The 16277-nt window shown below is 38.4% G+C and overlaps 1 protein-coding gene across 1 annotated transcript in view; it reads left to right on the plus strand.

Moving 5' to 3' along the window:
• insra (insulin receptor a) overlaps positions 1 to 16277 on the plus strand; it is a 52504-nt gene that overhangs the window by 20799 nt on the left and 15428 nt on the right. Inside the window, exons 3-6 of the mRNA XM_079244048.1 lie at positions 10842 to 11178; positions 14105 to 14244; positions 14639 to 14783; positions 15089 to 15303. Coding sequence (XP_079100174.1) covers positions 10842 to 11178; positions 14105 to 14244; positions 14639 to 14783; positions 15089 to 15303 — 837 coding nt within the window. The remainder of the gene's footprint in view (positions 1 to 10841; positions 11179 to 14104; positions 14245 to 14638; positions 14784 to 15088; positions 15304 to 16277) is intronic.

The following is a 16277-nucleotide window of genomic DNA, read 5'->3' on the forward strand; positions in this document are numbered from 1 at the left end:
GTCAAAAGCGCTGGTTGATAATCAAAAGACAGACTGTGCTTGGATGTCGCATTATTAAACATAAACGCTTTTGATGTCACAACAAGTAGTCAAATTCAACCTTTGTGGTAGTGATGATTTCAACCTTTCACTGAGCTCTGGAAGGAAATGAAGATTCAGGGCTCTGCCGTGCGTCATTTGCCTGTCAAACAGGCAGTGTAATTGGCCATCAATGGAAGTGCAGTGTTTATCATTTCTATTCCAGTCACGGACAAACTGGAAATCCTGCCTTGGGATGACAGTGGTGGCAGGGTGACATTAAAAACAAAAAGTGCTCTACCATGTTGTTGATGTGTTTTTGTTCTATTAACAGAGGCTGGAGCTGGTTAATGAAATTGTTTACGGTTCCTGTTGCTCCCAAGCGAGCCGTCTTAACCGAGGCCTGCTGCTGTTGAGTCAGACCGGCCGACACGTGGTTATCAGGAAAAATGAGACAAATAAACCTGATCGTCTGATTCTGCTTTTTCATGAAGTCACGTTTGCAAAACTTCTCCGATATTTTTGTTTGGTGTCTTTTATTTGATCAAAGTTTAATTAGACATGTTTGAGGTGGTTGATACTAGTTATTCATAGTTTGGTACGTGATTTAGTTTCCTTTGGACATAAGTTATTAACACGCAAAAGATGTTGGTTACATTTTACCTCTTGGAGCTGGAGGACCTAACTCCTGGACATGACCAATAAATATGTATTTTATTCAGCCTCCTTTTCAAGTACCTACACAAGTTATACTCCAGTGGAAAGCTACAGTTCTTGAGAAATAAAAGATGTGTACCACTCCATGCTTCAGTCATCACTGTAGATTCATTCATTTCAGACCAAAATAAGCCATACTGTACTTCAGTAGCAGATGATACTGCAGCAATCGCTCCTGTTACACCAGCAAGGGTCCAATAAAATATTCCACTAAAATAATTTTTCCACAAGTTTATCGGTAAAAAAAAACAACAAAAACATTCAAGCTAACATTACAAGATTTTAAGGATTTAATTGTGTGTCTGCTTTGATTTAATAAAAAAAAAAATGTCACAGTTCAGTATCTGTAGTTCTGTTTTTATGATTAATAATGCAAATAAGAAATAAATGATTATTTTTTAAGTTTTGATCATTCTTTTAATGTCATAAACTGTCCAAACTGGCCCGCTATGAACTCTGTGACTGACATCAATGTGTTGTTAACAAAATACTTTGAAAATACCCAATGTCTTTCCAGCACTTCAATCAAGGCTCAAATATCAAGTAATTATTATGTTTATCTCCTTGCAAATGTTCATATGCCTACATCAGGATCTCATTTGTGTTATTGTGGAGCTGCAGTGGGCTTAGAGGTGTTTGCTTATAGAAATAGGGACTACTTTTACATCTGTTCATCACTAGTAGAGAGGAAAGCGGGCAGCTCGGCATTAATGACAGCCAGTAGTGTGTATCGAGGCAGAGACACCAGTTGTCGCTGCGTGAGGTGAGGTGAGGTGAAATCTGATGTTCGAGGACTCTGCCTGGGTTGTATTCTGTTTCAGAACTTGCTGAAGGTGTTGTAGGCTGATTTTATTTATCATATTAAAATTGCACAAAGGATCTTATTCAGTATGCTTCAGACGTTCACCCATGTTGTCTGTAAACATGCCCAGCTTGACGCAACATTAATTTATGCATATTTCCACCATCCAAAAAGTTTGTTATTCAGTTTATTTAGGTTTCCAGAACTGCGGGCCAGAGGAACACAGCATGGAGGAGCAAGGACAATGAAGGAGCTGTTACTTCTGATGGTTAACTGAATGCATTCAACGATATGGTTGCAGTGAGTTGAGTACAGGCTCAGTCCTGTGTAAAGTTTAGACATGCACCAGCAAGCCAGTTTTTAAAAACTGGATGCATGGTCAGCAGAGGAGACGCTCTTGGCCAGTGGGGAATGGTTGCTGGATAATGTGATATTATTTATTATACAAGCCTAAATTTCCACAAGTGCTGTCATTAATCAAAAATGATTTCTCGACGATGTAAGCTTTATTTTTTTTACACCAACATTCCTTTATTATTCTGTCACCTAAGTGGTGCATGTCAGTAAATTGGGCATATTTTTAAACCCATCTCAGTCTGCTGTGGCCTTATTTCTGAAGTTGTGCCGTTTATTACTATTGTTTTTAAATTATCAAAAGTCTGGAAACATAAGATCAACATTTTCAAAAGCACTTTGTACTCCCTCAGTTCCTTTCTTCTGGGCCTTCAGCAAAAACTTTCTTTCATAAGAAACTAAATACTACCCTTGTCATGGCCGTGGAATTTTAATTACCAACCAGCACACCACCACGTCCCTGTTTGGCATGTTCTCTGGTCCTGCATGATCTCAACACAGAAGTCCTGAATATGCTGTTGTTTCATCACTGCTCTAAAAGGAAACTGGAAAAACTTACCACAAAATGATTTTTATAGAGTTTTGTGGTTAATAAAGCATGCAGGCTTTTTCATTTTTGGGCTGAAATTAGTGTTTGACTGCAGTGAAGTCAGGTATCACCTTCTATTTCTATGTAACTGAAATACTAATCATTTACTGCATTTAAGCGTTTGAAGAAACCACACACACACAAAAAAAAAACCCTCTTCATGTTTCTTTTGGGTTTTTTTGGGGTTTTTTACTTCGGCTGCAGAGCATTTGAAGACAGCAGACAGAGACTTCTTCTGAACGGTGTCATTCCTTGCATTAGATTCTTTCTCCCTTTTTGACACCCTGTATTGTTGAAGCTGGATTTTGGCTGGAACACTGTACAGATCTTTTTCTACACCTCCAGTTTCCAAGTTGGCACCATCCTGACAAGGCTGTATTCATCTCTGTCAAACTGGGGCCTGGAGTGGTGTTGGTTTGTTGTTGCTGTCAGTTTTAGGCCTCAGGGATTCAGGGTCTCATTGTACGGCGCTGCCCCCTCGTCCGATTGAAACCTCAGCTAATGAGATAAAGAGCCAGGCATTTCTGCAGCATTGTTCCTCAGCCTTCATGTGATCCTGCTGTACTTTGCACAAACTGCATGACAAGAGATCAGTCAGCACCTGAGCGGTGTCAGCGGAACCAGACTAATAGGTAAAGGAGTTCAGGGACTTTTTTTTTTTCTTTTTTTTTTTTAAAGGTCTAGCTAGCTACAAACTGACTCAAGTCAAACATGTCAGTGAATGGTTTTCAAAAAGAGTCAAAATCATCGATTTTTTTGGTCATTAAACAAACATACAAATGGAAGAGAAATTGCAAAGATGCTGAAAAGATAGAACTCAAATTGACCGACAGACTAAACTAAGTAAATGCCTGTCTCTGCTCCGTTTTTAGGCCTAGTAACAGTGATGACAAAAAAAAAAAAAAAAAATGGGCCTGTGTTAAGAGATTTGCATATTTTAAGGAGAGAATAACAAACTCCTTCTAACGGTCTCTTTGGCGTCTTCTTCCTGGGAGATCAAAGGTCACGCGGTTAAGCTGCACTTTCACAGGTCTTCAGCGTCTCAGCCTGGAATATATCTCTGACAGGCATGCAAGAAACAAGTCCATCTCCTTCAGCGTGGTCATTTCTGTTTCTATTAATTAAACCTTTCTGTCTGGATACAAATAATAAGGCCTGTCGCAATAAGTCAATCACATGATTTTAAAAAAAAAATGCTCGCAATAAGTTTGCCGGACGCAATAATTTTTATTTGTCTTTCTTTTTCGCTCACTCTCTCACCTAAAGTGAGAGATGGCATTTGTTTTAATACAATATTAACTAAACAGAGCAATACTACAAGCTTCCATCTGCACTTAAAACACAATCATCAACTGCAGTTTTCCCAGCTGGGAAAAAAAAACCTTAACAAAGAGGCTAGCTCCATCTTCCTGACAGTCCACAATCACAGCGACAGATTAAATACATACAGGACAGTGCAACATGGTGTGCACTCAGAAAGCGTTGTTGGTAAAGCCATGCTGCCCTTTAATATTGTTAAAAAGGTGAAAAATGTTGCCAACATTTCACAGCCAGTATGAACTCCCTGGATGTACATACATCTTACAAACGGCATTTCCACAACTTAATAATGACATAGAAAAATGACATTTTACCATTCTACCTCTGGTCAAGTCCAAACCTGTCCCCTTATATGAGCTTGACCATAGACTATGTAACTGTCTTACATCGTGTTTAGAGACCATATTTCCTGATAACATTTCCAAAACCCCAGGAGAAATCCTGGTGTGTTTTAGCAGACTGGTGACTGGATGAGCATAAACTAGTCTGCATATCGAGCTAAATGTTCTTTAGAAATAAATATGTTGATTTTTGAAAGGGTGCACTTGCATTATTATGACATTATTGTTATTTTAGTTGAAAATGGTCTTAAAATGACAACAATAATCTTAGTGCAATATTTTTAGTCTATTGCTATAATTTCTGAGACAATTAATCTCATGGCAAAATTTGTAACCGTGACATGCCTACAAATAATTATTCATAATGAGCAAGTTGCGCTGATTTAAACCCAGTAAGCACAGCTAAACCAGTTGCCGGCAAAGTAACTGACATGTCCTCGGCTAATTTCATGCTATGATTTTTTTTCTTTCATGCTTTAAATGTGTCTGCTGTTAATGAATATCAGAAAATAAGTTAAGTAATCTAATCAATGTTCCGCATGTCCAGAGTTAACTTTGTAACTGTAAACTAGAAAAGCACTTGGAGAGTGCAAACCTCTACCAAGGGCCAGAGTTATTCCCATATTATAATTATTTGTCCTTTTCCCATGATGAAAAAAATCCAAAGGCCCCCTATTTATTTCATATTCTGGATCATAGTATCCATAATGATTCCTTTCCCTGAATCAGTCTTTGATATATTTTACAACCTATTGGAAGCTTGTCCTGTATATTTTTTCCTAAGTTCTCTGACCATTTTTGTTGGAGTTGCGTGCACAAATGTTGAAAATGACTCTCACAATTTTAAATAATCCTTCAAAGAATTCCTGGATCCAAACGGTGATCCGGATCACCACCAAAATTAAATCAGTTTTTCCTTTTCACATTTCTCACAACTCCTGAAAATTTCACGAAAATGTGTCCATAACTTTTTGAGTTATCTTAAAGACAAACAGATATACAAATAAACAGACAGATAAATGCCGGCGAAAACATAACCTCCTTGGCAGAGGTAATAATGATGATTTGCAATAAAGAAGCAGAAAGTTTCTTCCTGTTAAAAAACTGGGTCATATAAGGATACATTTTATGTTCAATTACTACCAAAAATGATTTAAGAAAATAGTGCATTTAGACTCCTCACCAAGTTATTATAGTTGTGATTTAAAAGAAGTGCCATGTTTGCCTGATTTCATTCAAAATGTGATTTATGCAATGTTAACAGATGGTTTGTTTTTGTTTTGTTTTTTTTAAATCAATGATTTAAAACTTTAAAGATTTTTTTAAAAAATGATGAACAGTAAACTGGCTAGAAAAGGCAATTTAAACTTCACTAAATTCATAGTTTGTTGAAATGTAAAGCCTTGTCAAACTTCTTGCGAATAAGTTTCTCTTTTACAACCCAAACGTTTCATCTCCAGTGTGTAAAATGTCTTTTATCTTTTAAGGGGTCTGTGGTTTAAATGCATTGTAAGTTTTGACATACTTTGTGTTCAAGTTGTTCTCATTCAGTTTATAAAAACATGAAGGCTGTGACTTTTATTAAAAGACTATTACAACAACATCTTTTTAGAATGAAAAAAACTCATCATACATCAGCAAGAATATGGATTCACTTGGGTGGATACCGCATGGGAACAAAGAGCTAAGTTGTTCATATATTTTGTTGTGAATGGAGGTGTCTCCAAGTTTCCAGAGCAATTTAAATCTGCAACAACTCCTATTGACTCTTAGACGTGACGAGACATGATAGATCTCCCAAGGCTCCACCACATGAACAAAGCATTATTGTCTCAGCATGAGGTCGACCCCCGTCATTACAGAATGCACCTCGTTTCAGCATGTATTAGTTTTCTTTTTAACATGAATGTTAAACATCTTAAACTAGCAGACGGCCAGCTTGTGAATTCATATTGGCAAATGCAGCTGGTTTGTAGTCGTGAGGAGATGAGAAGATTGGAGCTATGCAGTTCACTTTTCTCCTGCTTCTTTCCATGTGGCTCTCGTGGCGGGTTTCTTAGCAAAGCTCCCTCTCTTTACTGCCGTCTGTCTATAAAGGAGGAAATAGACACAAAGGGTTAAACTGCATGCTTGTCTTCCTTGGAAATGGGAGAGGCCAGTTGAATGGCTAGCTCTAGCAGCTAGCCAATGCATTGGCTAAGACTGAGGGTGGATCTGGTGCTGGGCCTGTGCTACGGCATGGAGCTCTGCTAGAGGATCAGGAGTCGCTGAGGGCAACCATAGGGCAACAAGCAAAGCTTTTGTGTACATGTGTGTCTGCTGTATGTATGTCGACATGCATTTGAGAAAAAGTATAAGGGTAGCTTTTCAAATTTAACTTTAAAGATGATCTATGACCAAGGGTCTGTTATTGCTTGGAAAGTAATGCTTTTTCTGATGATCCTTTTTATGTGCCCTATTGACGCAAACGAAAGATGGTTATATCATTTGTTTTTGAAGCACTGTGCCCCTTTTGCTTCCCTCTCACACTGCTATTCTCATATTGCTGCTGCCCTCCCCAAACACACACTCCTCCTGCACTTCATGCTCACCTCAGTTAATGTGAGAGGACAGCGGGTCCATGTTGTTTTGTTCATTTAATGGCTGACCACATGACACTAATGAAGCCAGGTCATTTTGGGTACAGGCTGTGCAATATCTGGTTAACAGGAAATTATTGCAAAAAACTACTTTTCACACACTGTTTGCCAAACAGTTTCCCTTCTGTATATATTTTGTTTCTTTGGCCATCTACAAAAAGACATATACTCATCTCATGGTGTCGCCTGAGATCTTTTTACAGCCTTACTGACTCATTTTGGCCTCTTATGTGGAATGAATTTGCTCCCAATCCCTTAGCAGTTACACGTGTAAACAGCTAACCCTCATACGTGTGTCTTTGTCCATAATTGTTTGTGATTATGCCTAAGAACACGGCCCAACTTGTCTTTGCAACACCGTCAGCAGTTTGTATTTCTCTGAACTTTATTTCTGTTATGGGTTCTCAGGACGTTGATATTTCTCTTTTGCTAAGAGGTAACGCGCCATTAAAATCTGTGGCTTTTCACACTCAATACACACTGAGCAGTCCAATCACAAAGCTTTATATGAAGCATAATTATACATCCAGCAGTGGGTTTTCAGCTTCTTTCTTCACTTCCCCATGCACTTAGGCCTGTCACGGTAACAAGTTTTGCCATGTGATTAATTGTCTCAGAAATGATTGCGATAGGCGATAATATTGCTCGAAACGATTATTGTTGTCATTTTGAGACATTTTCAGCTAAAATAACAATGTCATAATATTGCAAGTGCACCCTTTCAAAGATCAACATATTTTTAATTTCTAAAGAACATTTAGCTCGATGTGCAGACTAGTTCATGCTCATCCAGTCACCAGTCTGCTAAAACACACCAGGATTTCTCCTGGGGTTTTGGGAATGTGGTTATCAGGAAATATGGTCTCTAAACACGATGTAAGACAGTTACATAGTCTATGGTCAAGCTCATATAAGGGAACATGTTGGACTTGACTAGAGGTGGAATGGTAAAATGTCATTTTTCATGTCATTGTAAAGTTGTGGAAATGCCGTTTGTAAGATGTATGTACATCCAGGCAATTCATACTGGATGTGAAATAAACAAATGCCACCTCTCATTTAGGTGAGAGAGTGACCAGGAAAGAAAAGAGAGACAAATGAAAATGATTGCGTCCGGCAAACTTATTGCAAGTATTTTTTTCTTATTGTGCGATTCATTGACTTATTGCTCATTGCGACAGGCTTACATGCACTTAAGTGGTTTTTATAATTAGTTGCACTTGTGGCACATGCCGGAAAATTGAGATTCTTGTGAATTGTTTTGGAAAAAAAGCAAAGTGCCATCGATCCAGCTTTTATTTTTCGCTTATTTCAGTGCAGGATTGCTGAAGTCTATCCCAGCAGTTACTAGATGAGAGTTATGGGACACTTTGACAGATCAGTAGTCCATTGCAGGGCCATCATACATGAGATATAAATGATTTAACCAGGAGGTTTTCTTTGTTTGATTCATCTTGTGAGTTTCCACAGTGTATTTATTTTAGGGATTCAGTGTTACTCGTGCATGGAGTTAGTCGTATCAGGTCAATAGGTGATGCCAGAATGTGTTGCTAGGACAGATTGCATTTAGATTAGCTTCACAAAAATGCTGATACAAGTGCCTGAATTTGCACTCAATCCAATCCAAATCTGTTCACACCTATATAGCACTGTTAACTTGTGGCAGATTACCCAGGATTCCTTTGGATAATTTGAGGCTCATTTACTGTGTTGTTTTTGCAGCTAAGAACTTAAAATGCCCATATGTTAAAAATATATCAATTGTAACTTTATGCAGCTACTTTTTTTTTTTGTAAATTGTTTTTTACTTATAAAAAACCATGAAGCTTAATATTAAAGTCATTCATGTTCAGATAATATTTTCAAAGTTGTGAATGACAACAGTTATAAAACATCTGAATGTTTTCCATATGATTGCTGTCGTAAACTGCTCCCAAGTAGTTCTGCCCTTGTTAAATAAGCTTGCCATCATTAGTAAAGTCGATACTTTCCAGTCCTTAATTACAAAAATTTGTTATCTTTTATTAAAGCATGTTTATTTTAGTTTAGCTCTAAACTGTTGTCCAAAAAGGAACAAAAATAAAAAGTCACATCCACAAATGGAGTGATTTGTCTTATCAGGCAAAAATAAAAAAATACTTAAAGAAAATTAGAGGTAAGATACGGGAATGCAATAATATCATTTTTATGAGGAAATTGCTGCAGTACAAAAATATTTAGAGACTATCAGGGCGTTACGATGTTGTAATATTTCACAGCTTCTTAGTTGCCATTTTTCTGTTTTTTAACATGAGTTTGGATTCTGGAATTTCTTTATAAAACAAAAATATGCATTTTGTTTCTATATGCTTTAGGTGCCATTCGCTATGTTTACATGGGAGTTTTAATTTCTGTTTACTCCGAATAAAAGGTAATTCCCCTTTTAAGTGATGAAAAACGACCATGTAAACACTTAATTCCTAATGCTAATTTCTGTTCAGAATTAAACTTAATTCCGATGTAAGGGGCTCGTTTATTCGTGTTTTAATTCCAAACTATTTAATTCTTCTAAACCTTAATAAACCTTAATTCCGGTCGTTCTGCGAATGACTCGTCCCATCCCATTGACGCGCGTTGTTTTGCCTCCCGTGTTTGGTGGTCTATCTTTCTTCTCCTTCTCAGTTGCTGCAAAAAGTGAAGCAGTATACTCGTGTTGAGCTGGTACTTTAAATTTATCATAAAAATTGCCGAAAATTGCTACTTATTATGTAGTTTTTACAAGTTACAACTGAAAAGACGAGAAGCAGGAAGCCACCTTTGTTTATTTCCGGTATATGTCATACGGTCACGTGGACTCTGTCCAATCTGAACCCCTACCAACCTGCCGCTCTAAAGAGGAATTAAGTAAATACGTGTTTTGTGTAAACCTTCATTATGAATTATTATTTTCAAATAAACTCGTACGAGAATACATTATGAAATGTAGAAATAGTTTAATTCCGAATGATTAATTCCGAATTAAAAAAACATCATGTAACCTTACCCATTATTTCCATCTGTGTCACTGTCACCAGGCCTGCTGGATGTAACTGTCTGCCTTTGTCCACCATTGTTGGACCTGTGGTGGAAAAGACTCTGGTCTTGAGAAGTTGTAATACATCTAAGAGTCAACTGTATTCTTACAATGAACATTTTATTATAAACTGATACAAGCACACGCTGGATCTTGGAGAGAGAACTCTCTCTGCAGATGCTGAAGTAACACCTGATTATAAACCATGCTTAACTCCTCCTAGTTGCTGGGCAGACCACAGAAAACAATCATTCTGTCCTCCAAAGCTAAACTGAGCTCACTAAGCATTAATCACTCACTATATTACTTTATTGCCTTTAACCTTTAGACAACTGGTCAACCAAGCAGCTGACAAAAACAGATGCCCTGCAGGAAACTCTTCCTGTCTCAGACTTTGTCTGCACATTCCAGACAAGGATCATATGACTTAAAGAAAGCTTTGTGCATTGACACAAAACACAGCAGGATCACAGCAGATCAATGCATATATGTCTAATACTTAATACAAACCAAACTCATAACAATTTTCCCCAACAGACCCCTGCTGGTTGTATTCACTTTGTTGGCCAGTGGCAGATGGTCTTCTGGGCTGTTGGGAATGAAGAGGGATTTCTCTCCTGCTGAAAGACTGATTTGACCAAAACAAATTCATGAGGAATTCAAGAGATTAGCATGTACTTTAATTTGGGACTGATTAAAATCACCTGTTGTTTGGGGAACTGAAATAAAAAATATCATCAGCCTAATTGCCAAAGTCATATTATAAGGTGTTTATAGGGAGATGCAGCAGTAAATCATTATTGTTCCGACAGAGGAGTTACGCAGGTATTACAAGTTGGCTAAGCTACATAGGCAGTTGTGCTGTGAAGCTGAGAGTATCTAGTTATTTGCATGAGGATAAGGTTCTGCTTCCTGTGCTTCTCCTTCACCTTCTGGACATACACCTTTGATTGATTTGTGTCACTATCATTTCATCCCTCACTAACCTGACCTTTATCTTTCCCCGCAGTGTGCCCTGCTCAGTGCAAACACAGACCATGCACTAAAGCTGGCGAGTGCTGCCACGACCAGTGTCTGGGTGCCTGCCTGAAGCCCAACTCAGCCAGTCACTGTGTGGCCTGCCGTGGCCTCCAGCATGAGGGCAACTGTGTGGAACGCTGCCCTAAAGACTACTTCACTTACAAGGACTGGCGCTGCGTCTCCTTTGCCATGTGCCAGGGTTTGCACAACAGATGCAAGAGGGAGAAGGAGCGTAGCAAGAACGCTGACTGCAAAGAGTACGTCATCCACAACGGTGCCTGCATCCCTGAGTGTCCCTCTGGCTACACAACCGTCAACTCTTCCTCGTAAGTGGACACTCGAGTTGGTCTGATGGGCTCTTGATGGCCTGCGGGGAAGATGTTTGATCAGTGAAGCATGTTTAATATTTGGTATGAAAACACTCAGAAGTATGCATGGGGTTTACTCTCAAGTCTTTTTACACAGGAGCTTGTTGATGTATTGGTTGAAGTGCAAAATCCCTTTGAATTCGCAGTGCTGCATATACTAAAAATAAAAACAATGCTTTGGACATTTACTCTTTATATAGGTTAAATGGAAAGCTGTTTCAGCGACGTGATCTGTAATAAAGGGATTGAAAAGCAGAACAAAATCACAGCTGAAAGATTCAGCAGTTGAAGATACAATCCCAGAATCTGACACCATCTCTTCTAATGACACTTTGCAGACAAAAGAAGGTACACAAGACTAAAAACAAAAGGGTCATAGACAATTGTAGGAGGGAATTGAAAACATGGTTCCATGCATAGTCAGTCTTGAAGTATGCAGAATCTTGCATCGCATGCAGCTTCAGTTCTGTTCTTGGTGATTGAAGCACAGAATGGCGGTACAGGAACTGATGGTCTGCTGAGCTCAGACATTTATTTGTATGTGTGCCCGAACAAACCCCTTTATTCTGTGTTTGTGTGTAGGTGTGTGAAACTACAGACAACTAGGTCAAAGTGGCATAGCGCAGTAAGAAGCATGGCACATGTATTCCTCTATGTTTGACTCAGTGTCATACATTTTAATGTTGCTTGGTTGTTCACCAGGTGCTGCAGCTTGCTTTGCAGGGATTGTGGTGTTGGTGAATGCAAGCACTTAGACATGAAGTGCGCCTTTCGTTTTTCTACATGTGTTATTTATAAATCCCATTGTGAATCAGTGCATCAGAATATAGAGATTCCCAATAAAAGAAAGTCTTGACCTGCCAGTGACCTTCACCACCTCCTTCTCTGATACCTTCTCTGACTCCTGACAGGGCTGTTGATGAGCGTGCCTGCGAGCACAAAGTCCAGACACCTATAATCATTCTGCTCAAGGAGAGGTTGAAAATGCAACTGGATCTTTGGGGAGTCTTTTTAAGTAACACCAGAACTGGCCCATAGAGTGACCAGTAGTTAAAAACCAGGGGGATGTAAAAGGCATTCAGCACAGATTGCTAGTTCTCCGGGGTGCTGGGCCTCAACTCTCCTGGTTTGCTGCAAACAAAGAAGGTTTTTCTGGCGTGCAACACAGTAGCAGAGTCCAGACAGTCTGTCATTGTCAACAGTTATGACTAGGAAAAGCGGTTGTGCTAGTGCTGCGGTGTTTGTGGCGTTATGTGTATTTAACCTTTATTAATCCACAGAGGATTTGCTAAGTACATAATCTCCATTTGAACAACGTGCAGCTTCACATTCATAGAGTCACATGCACTGCATTTACACCTGACAGGCTACTAGAGAGCAGATGGTGCTCTAGTGGAGCAGCTCACAGAGGAGAGCCTTGCTTTAGTGCACTGTGGCCACTATAAACAGAAGAATGCCTCCGATTTCCTTCCTCTTATTGTTCCCAGCAGCTCAATAGAGAAATAAATAAAAAATATTTATTGTTATAATCACTGTAATCAGCAATGTAGAGCATTGTTTGAAACTTGTGTATGAAAAGGATTATTATTCAGTATTACATATATATTGTGGTTAGTTACATTTTAATAATACTGTGCTAAGTGATTTAAAACTTAAAAAAGATAACAGGATAAAAAAGTAATACGAGACCATGTATGTTTAGAAAAGCTCTGGCAAATGTTAGCATGTAAAGACATTATTATGTTTATTTTTTTTAAAGCTGTTAAATATCATACTTACATTTTGGACATTTAAAGAATCATAATAATGTATTTAATTTGTTTTTGCGTATATGTGGAGATTTGTGCAGGTGATATTGTGAGATGAAAAGCTCTATAGTTTCAGTCGTTCTGTTTTCCGATTTTATCTCATCTTGCCAGGGAAATGAATCAACAGTGCTGGGCATATAAACCCTCGGGCTACTGTTGACCTACTGTGGACCCATTTGTACTCATATCTCAGGCTTTTCACACTGGCTCTCTCTCTGTTCCCCTTTTTGGCTCATCTTTTCTCTTTGGCATCTCCCTTCCGTCGGTGGCTTTAAACTAAGCTGTGGAAATGAAAGTGCTCTTTGGAAAAGCAGTGCACTCTTCAAATTTATGAGTGTCTGGGCCAAAAATGCAGATGTGGCAGTAGAGCAGGAAAAAGGTCAAGATAGTTCAGGAAAGTTTTGAACCAAGAATTGAAATGATGCACATAGTATTATATTTTATGCACTTTTTCAGCCATTTGGGTATTTATTTTTGTGTCACACGAGTTGCTGTTGTTAATCTCATCCACAGGTACAGCTTATAGCACATTTGAGATTAGTCAGAGCTATGAAATTTGTCACTCAATAGCTGCTACTGGGTCCCATTATGAAAACGCCAAACTCCTCTGTAGATTTCCAGCCAGCTAGTGCTGTTTAGCAAACTTGTCCACGCCCTGTAAAACAGTCATGCTCTGGAAGGTGACCTCATGCAAACTCTTGCAGACAGGCCATCATCAACCTGACTGACCTCTCACAACTAAATAATGTCTCATTCAATGGTTGAAATTAGTTAATTGTCAAAAAGCTAAATCTTAACGTGAATCATCTAACGTTAATGTCTCAGTGCTGCTAGGAAACAGTTTAAAGCAGTTGCTGTCAAGATCTGACTGTAAAAAAATATAACACTGGATCTTTTTTTTATTATTATTTTATACAGAAGAACAGCCAGACAGGCAGCTGATAAAACAGAAGAAAATTTAACAGATATTTCATTCAAAGTTTGGTGTAAATGTTTGGATTTAATGCAACTTTGGAATATATTGTGATTTATTTTGAAATTCTCTGAAATCTGTCTCTTTTTCATTTGTTTTGTAGTCTCAACTGCACACCCTGTGCAGGGCTTTGCCCCAGGGTGTGTATGGGTCTGAAAACCATAGACTCGGTCACCGCTGCCCAGGATTTGAGAGGGTGCACCATTCTCAATGGGAGCATGGTCATTAACCTGCGAGGAGGAAGTGAGTAGCTGTTGTTGAATCAGGCAACAGTGCACAACTAATCAGCAGAACAGTAAACAAAGAGCTGATGATGTTACACAAGATCCAACACAACTCCAGTTTAAAAGGAAATAAAACAAGTTGTCCAACTTATATTCAATAAATCCACAGGTTTGTCATTAATATAAAAGCAAGATCTGCAAACGTGCTAACATTAAATTAAATCTGCAACGGAGTTGTGTGACATAGTGGAATAAATGAGAAATTCTTTACTCAACTCGTGCATTAGCTTTTAGGTGAATTAAAAAAATAAAAAAAAAACATGAAAAACTCAAAACCTTTTTTTTTTTTTTCACTCAGAACTCTGCAGAATCAGAGGTCACCTAAAAAACTTGTGCCTTGTGGTTTTGTGTAGACAACATCGCAGCTGAACTGGAGGCCAGTCTGGGCCATCTGGAGGAGATCACTGGCTACCTCAAAGTGCGACGTTCCTACGCCCTTGTGTCCCTCTCGTTTTTCCGCAAACTCCGTATTATTCGTGGAGAAGAGCAGGAAAACGGGTGAGAATCCATCTTCTTGGTCTCCTGTCATCCCTCCTCCTGTAATTATGAGTTAAAAGCAGGAGGACTGATCTTTGCTAAATGTTTTTACGTGGCAGCTGTTTTTAGTTCAGATTCCAAAATCTGACGAGGCTTCTGTAAGACACGGTGGAGGGTGCTTTCTGCACAAAAGCTACACTCAGACCAGAAATATTAAAGATGGGAACACAGAAATTCAAACTGAAGAATAACCATGACCTTTACAATCATGGCCAAATGTCACATATAATCATAAATATGTTTATGAGGTGTGTGCTGTTTTCCAGGAATTACTCCTTCTATGCCCTGGATAACCAGAATCTGCGGCAGCTCTGGGACTGGTCCAAACACAAGCTAACCATCCTGCAGGGCGGCATGTTTTTCCACTACAACTCCAAACTGTGCATGTCTGAGATCCGCAAGATGGAGGAGGTGACAGGAACAAAAGAGCGGCAAGTAAAGAACTACATCGCTTCCAAGACCAACGGTGACCAGGCCTCATGTAAGAACCCCGGCTCTTCAGACATGCTAGTGTTTCCAGAGTTACTATGGCAGCAGACAACACAGAATCAGGATGCAAACATAGTCATAGTTATTGTTATGATGGCCATTTCCCGTTCTGTGTTTGCAGATAACTTCCTGGAGACATTTATACTAATATTGTTAAAGTGGGAACAACCAACAAAGCAAAACTGTGAAACATGGCAACAGTTATGTAGATAAGTTTGTCCTTTCCATTTAAGTCCAAAAGTGAAAGCTTCAGGAAGTGAAAAGGTGTGGAAAAGAATGAATTGTTCTAAAGATATGAGAGAAGTTGTGATCTCTTTCTTTTAGCTCTTATTTAAATGTTAAAATACAATACAGTAAAATTTTATTCATAATGCACTTTAAAAACAACAATGTTGACCAAAGTGCCACATTGTGGGGGGTTTAAAAAAAAAATAGCATACATTAGGACAATGAAAAAAAATTACAGTCATCTAAAAGCAATAAAAAATAAAAGCAATCAAATAAAAAAAAATAAAATCAGATTAAAAAAAAAAAAAGTTCACGTAATCTTAGTGGCTGTCATTTTTACAAAGATAAAATAGCAAAAGACAAATTGAAAAGAGAATATTCCTGAAATCTTTTGTGCTTTTTAAGGAACTTTCAAACTAAAGTTTAACTTCCTGTCCTGTATGTTTTGTTTTATTATTAACTGTTACCATGATTACACAACCAGGATCGCTCTAAAATCCCAGTGTGCATTTTCCACTCAAGATCAAACCATACAGTTTCAATGTCTTCCTGGTTAAAGAAGTGGAACAGCTGTAAAATTCTCATTCTCAAATCAGGGCTTAAATAAAGCGATGGTGTTATTATATATTTGCCAGTTGGGCTCTTTCTATGTCTTTTATATCCAAGAGGGTTTCAGCAGGTCACACAGGAAAAATGTGTGAATGAGTTCAGGGGGAACAAAAATGTGCTTTAAGCCAT

This window comes from Telmatherina bonti (genome assembly GCF_933228915.1).
Source record: "Telmatherina bonti genome assembly, chromosome: 7".
Taxonomy (NCBI): domain Eukaryota; kingdom Metazoa; phylum Chordata; class Actinopteri; order Atheriniformes; family Telmatherinidae; genus Telmatherina; species Telmatherina bonti.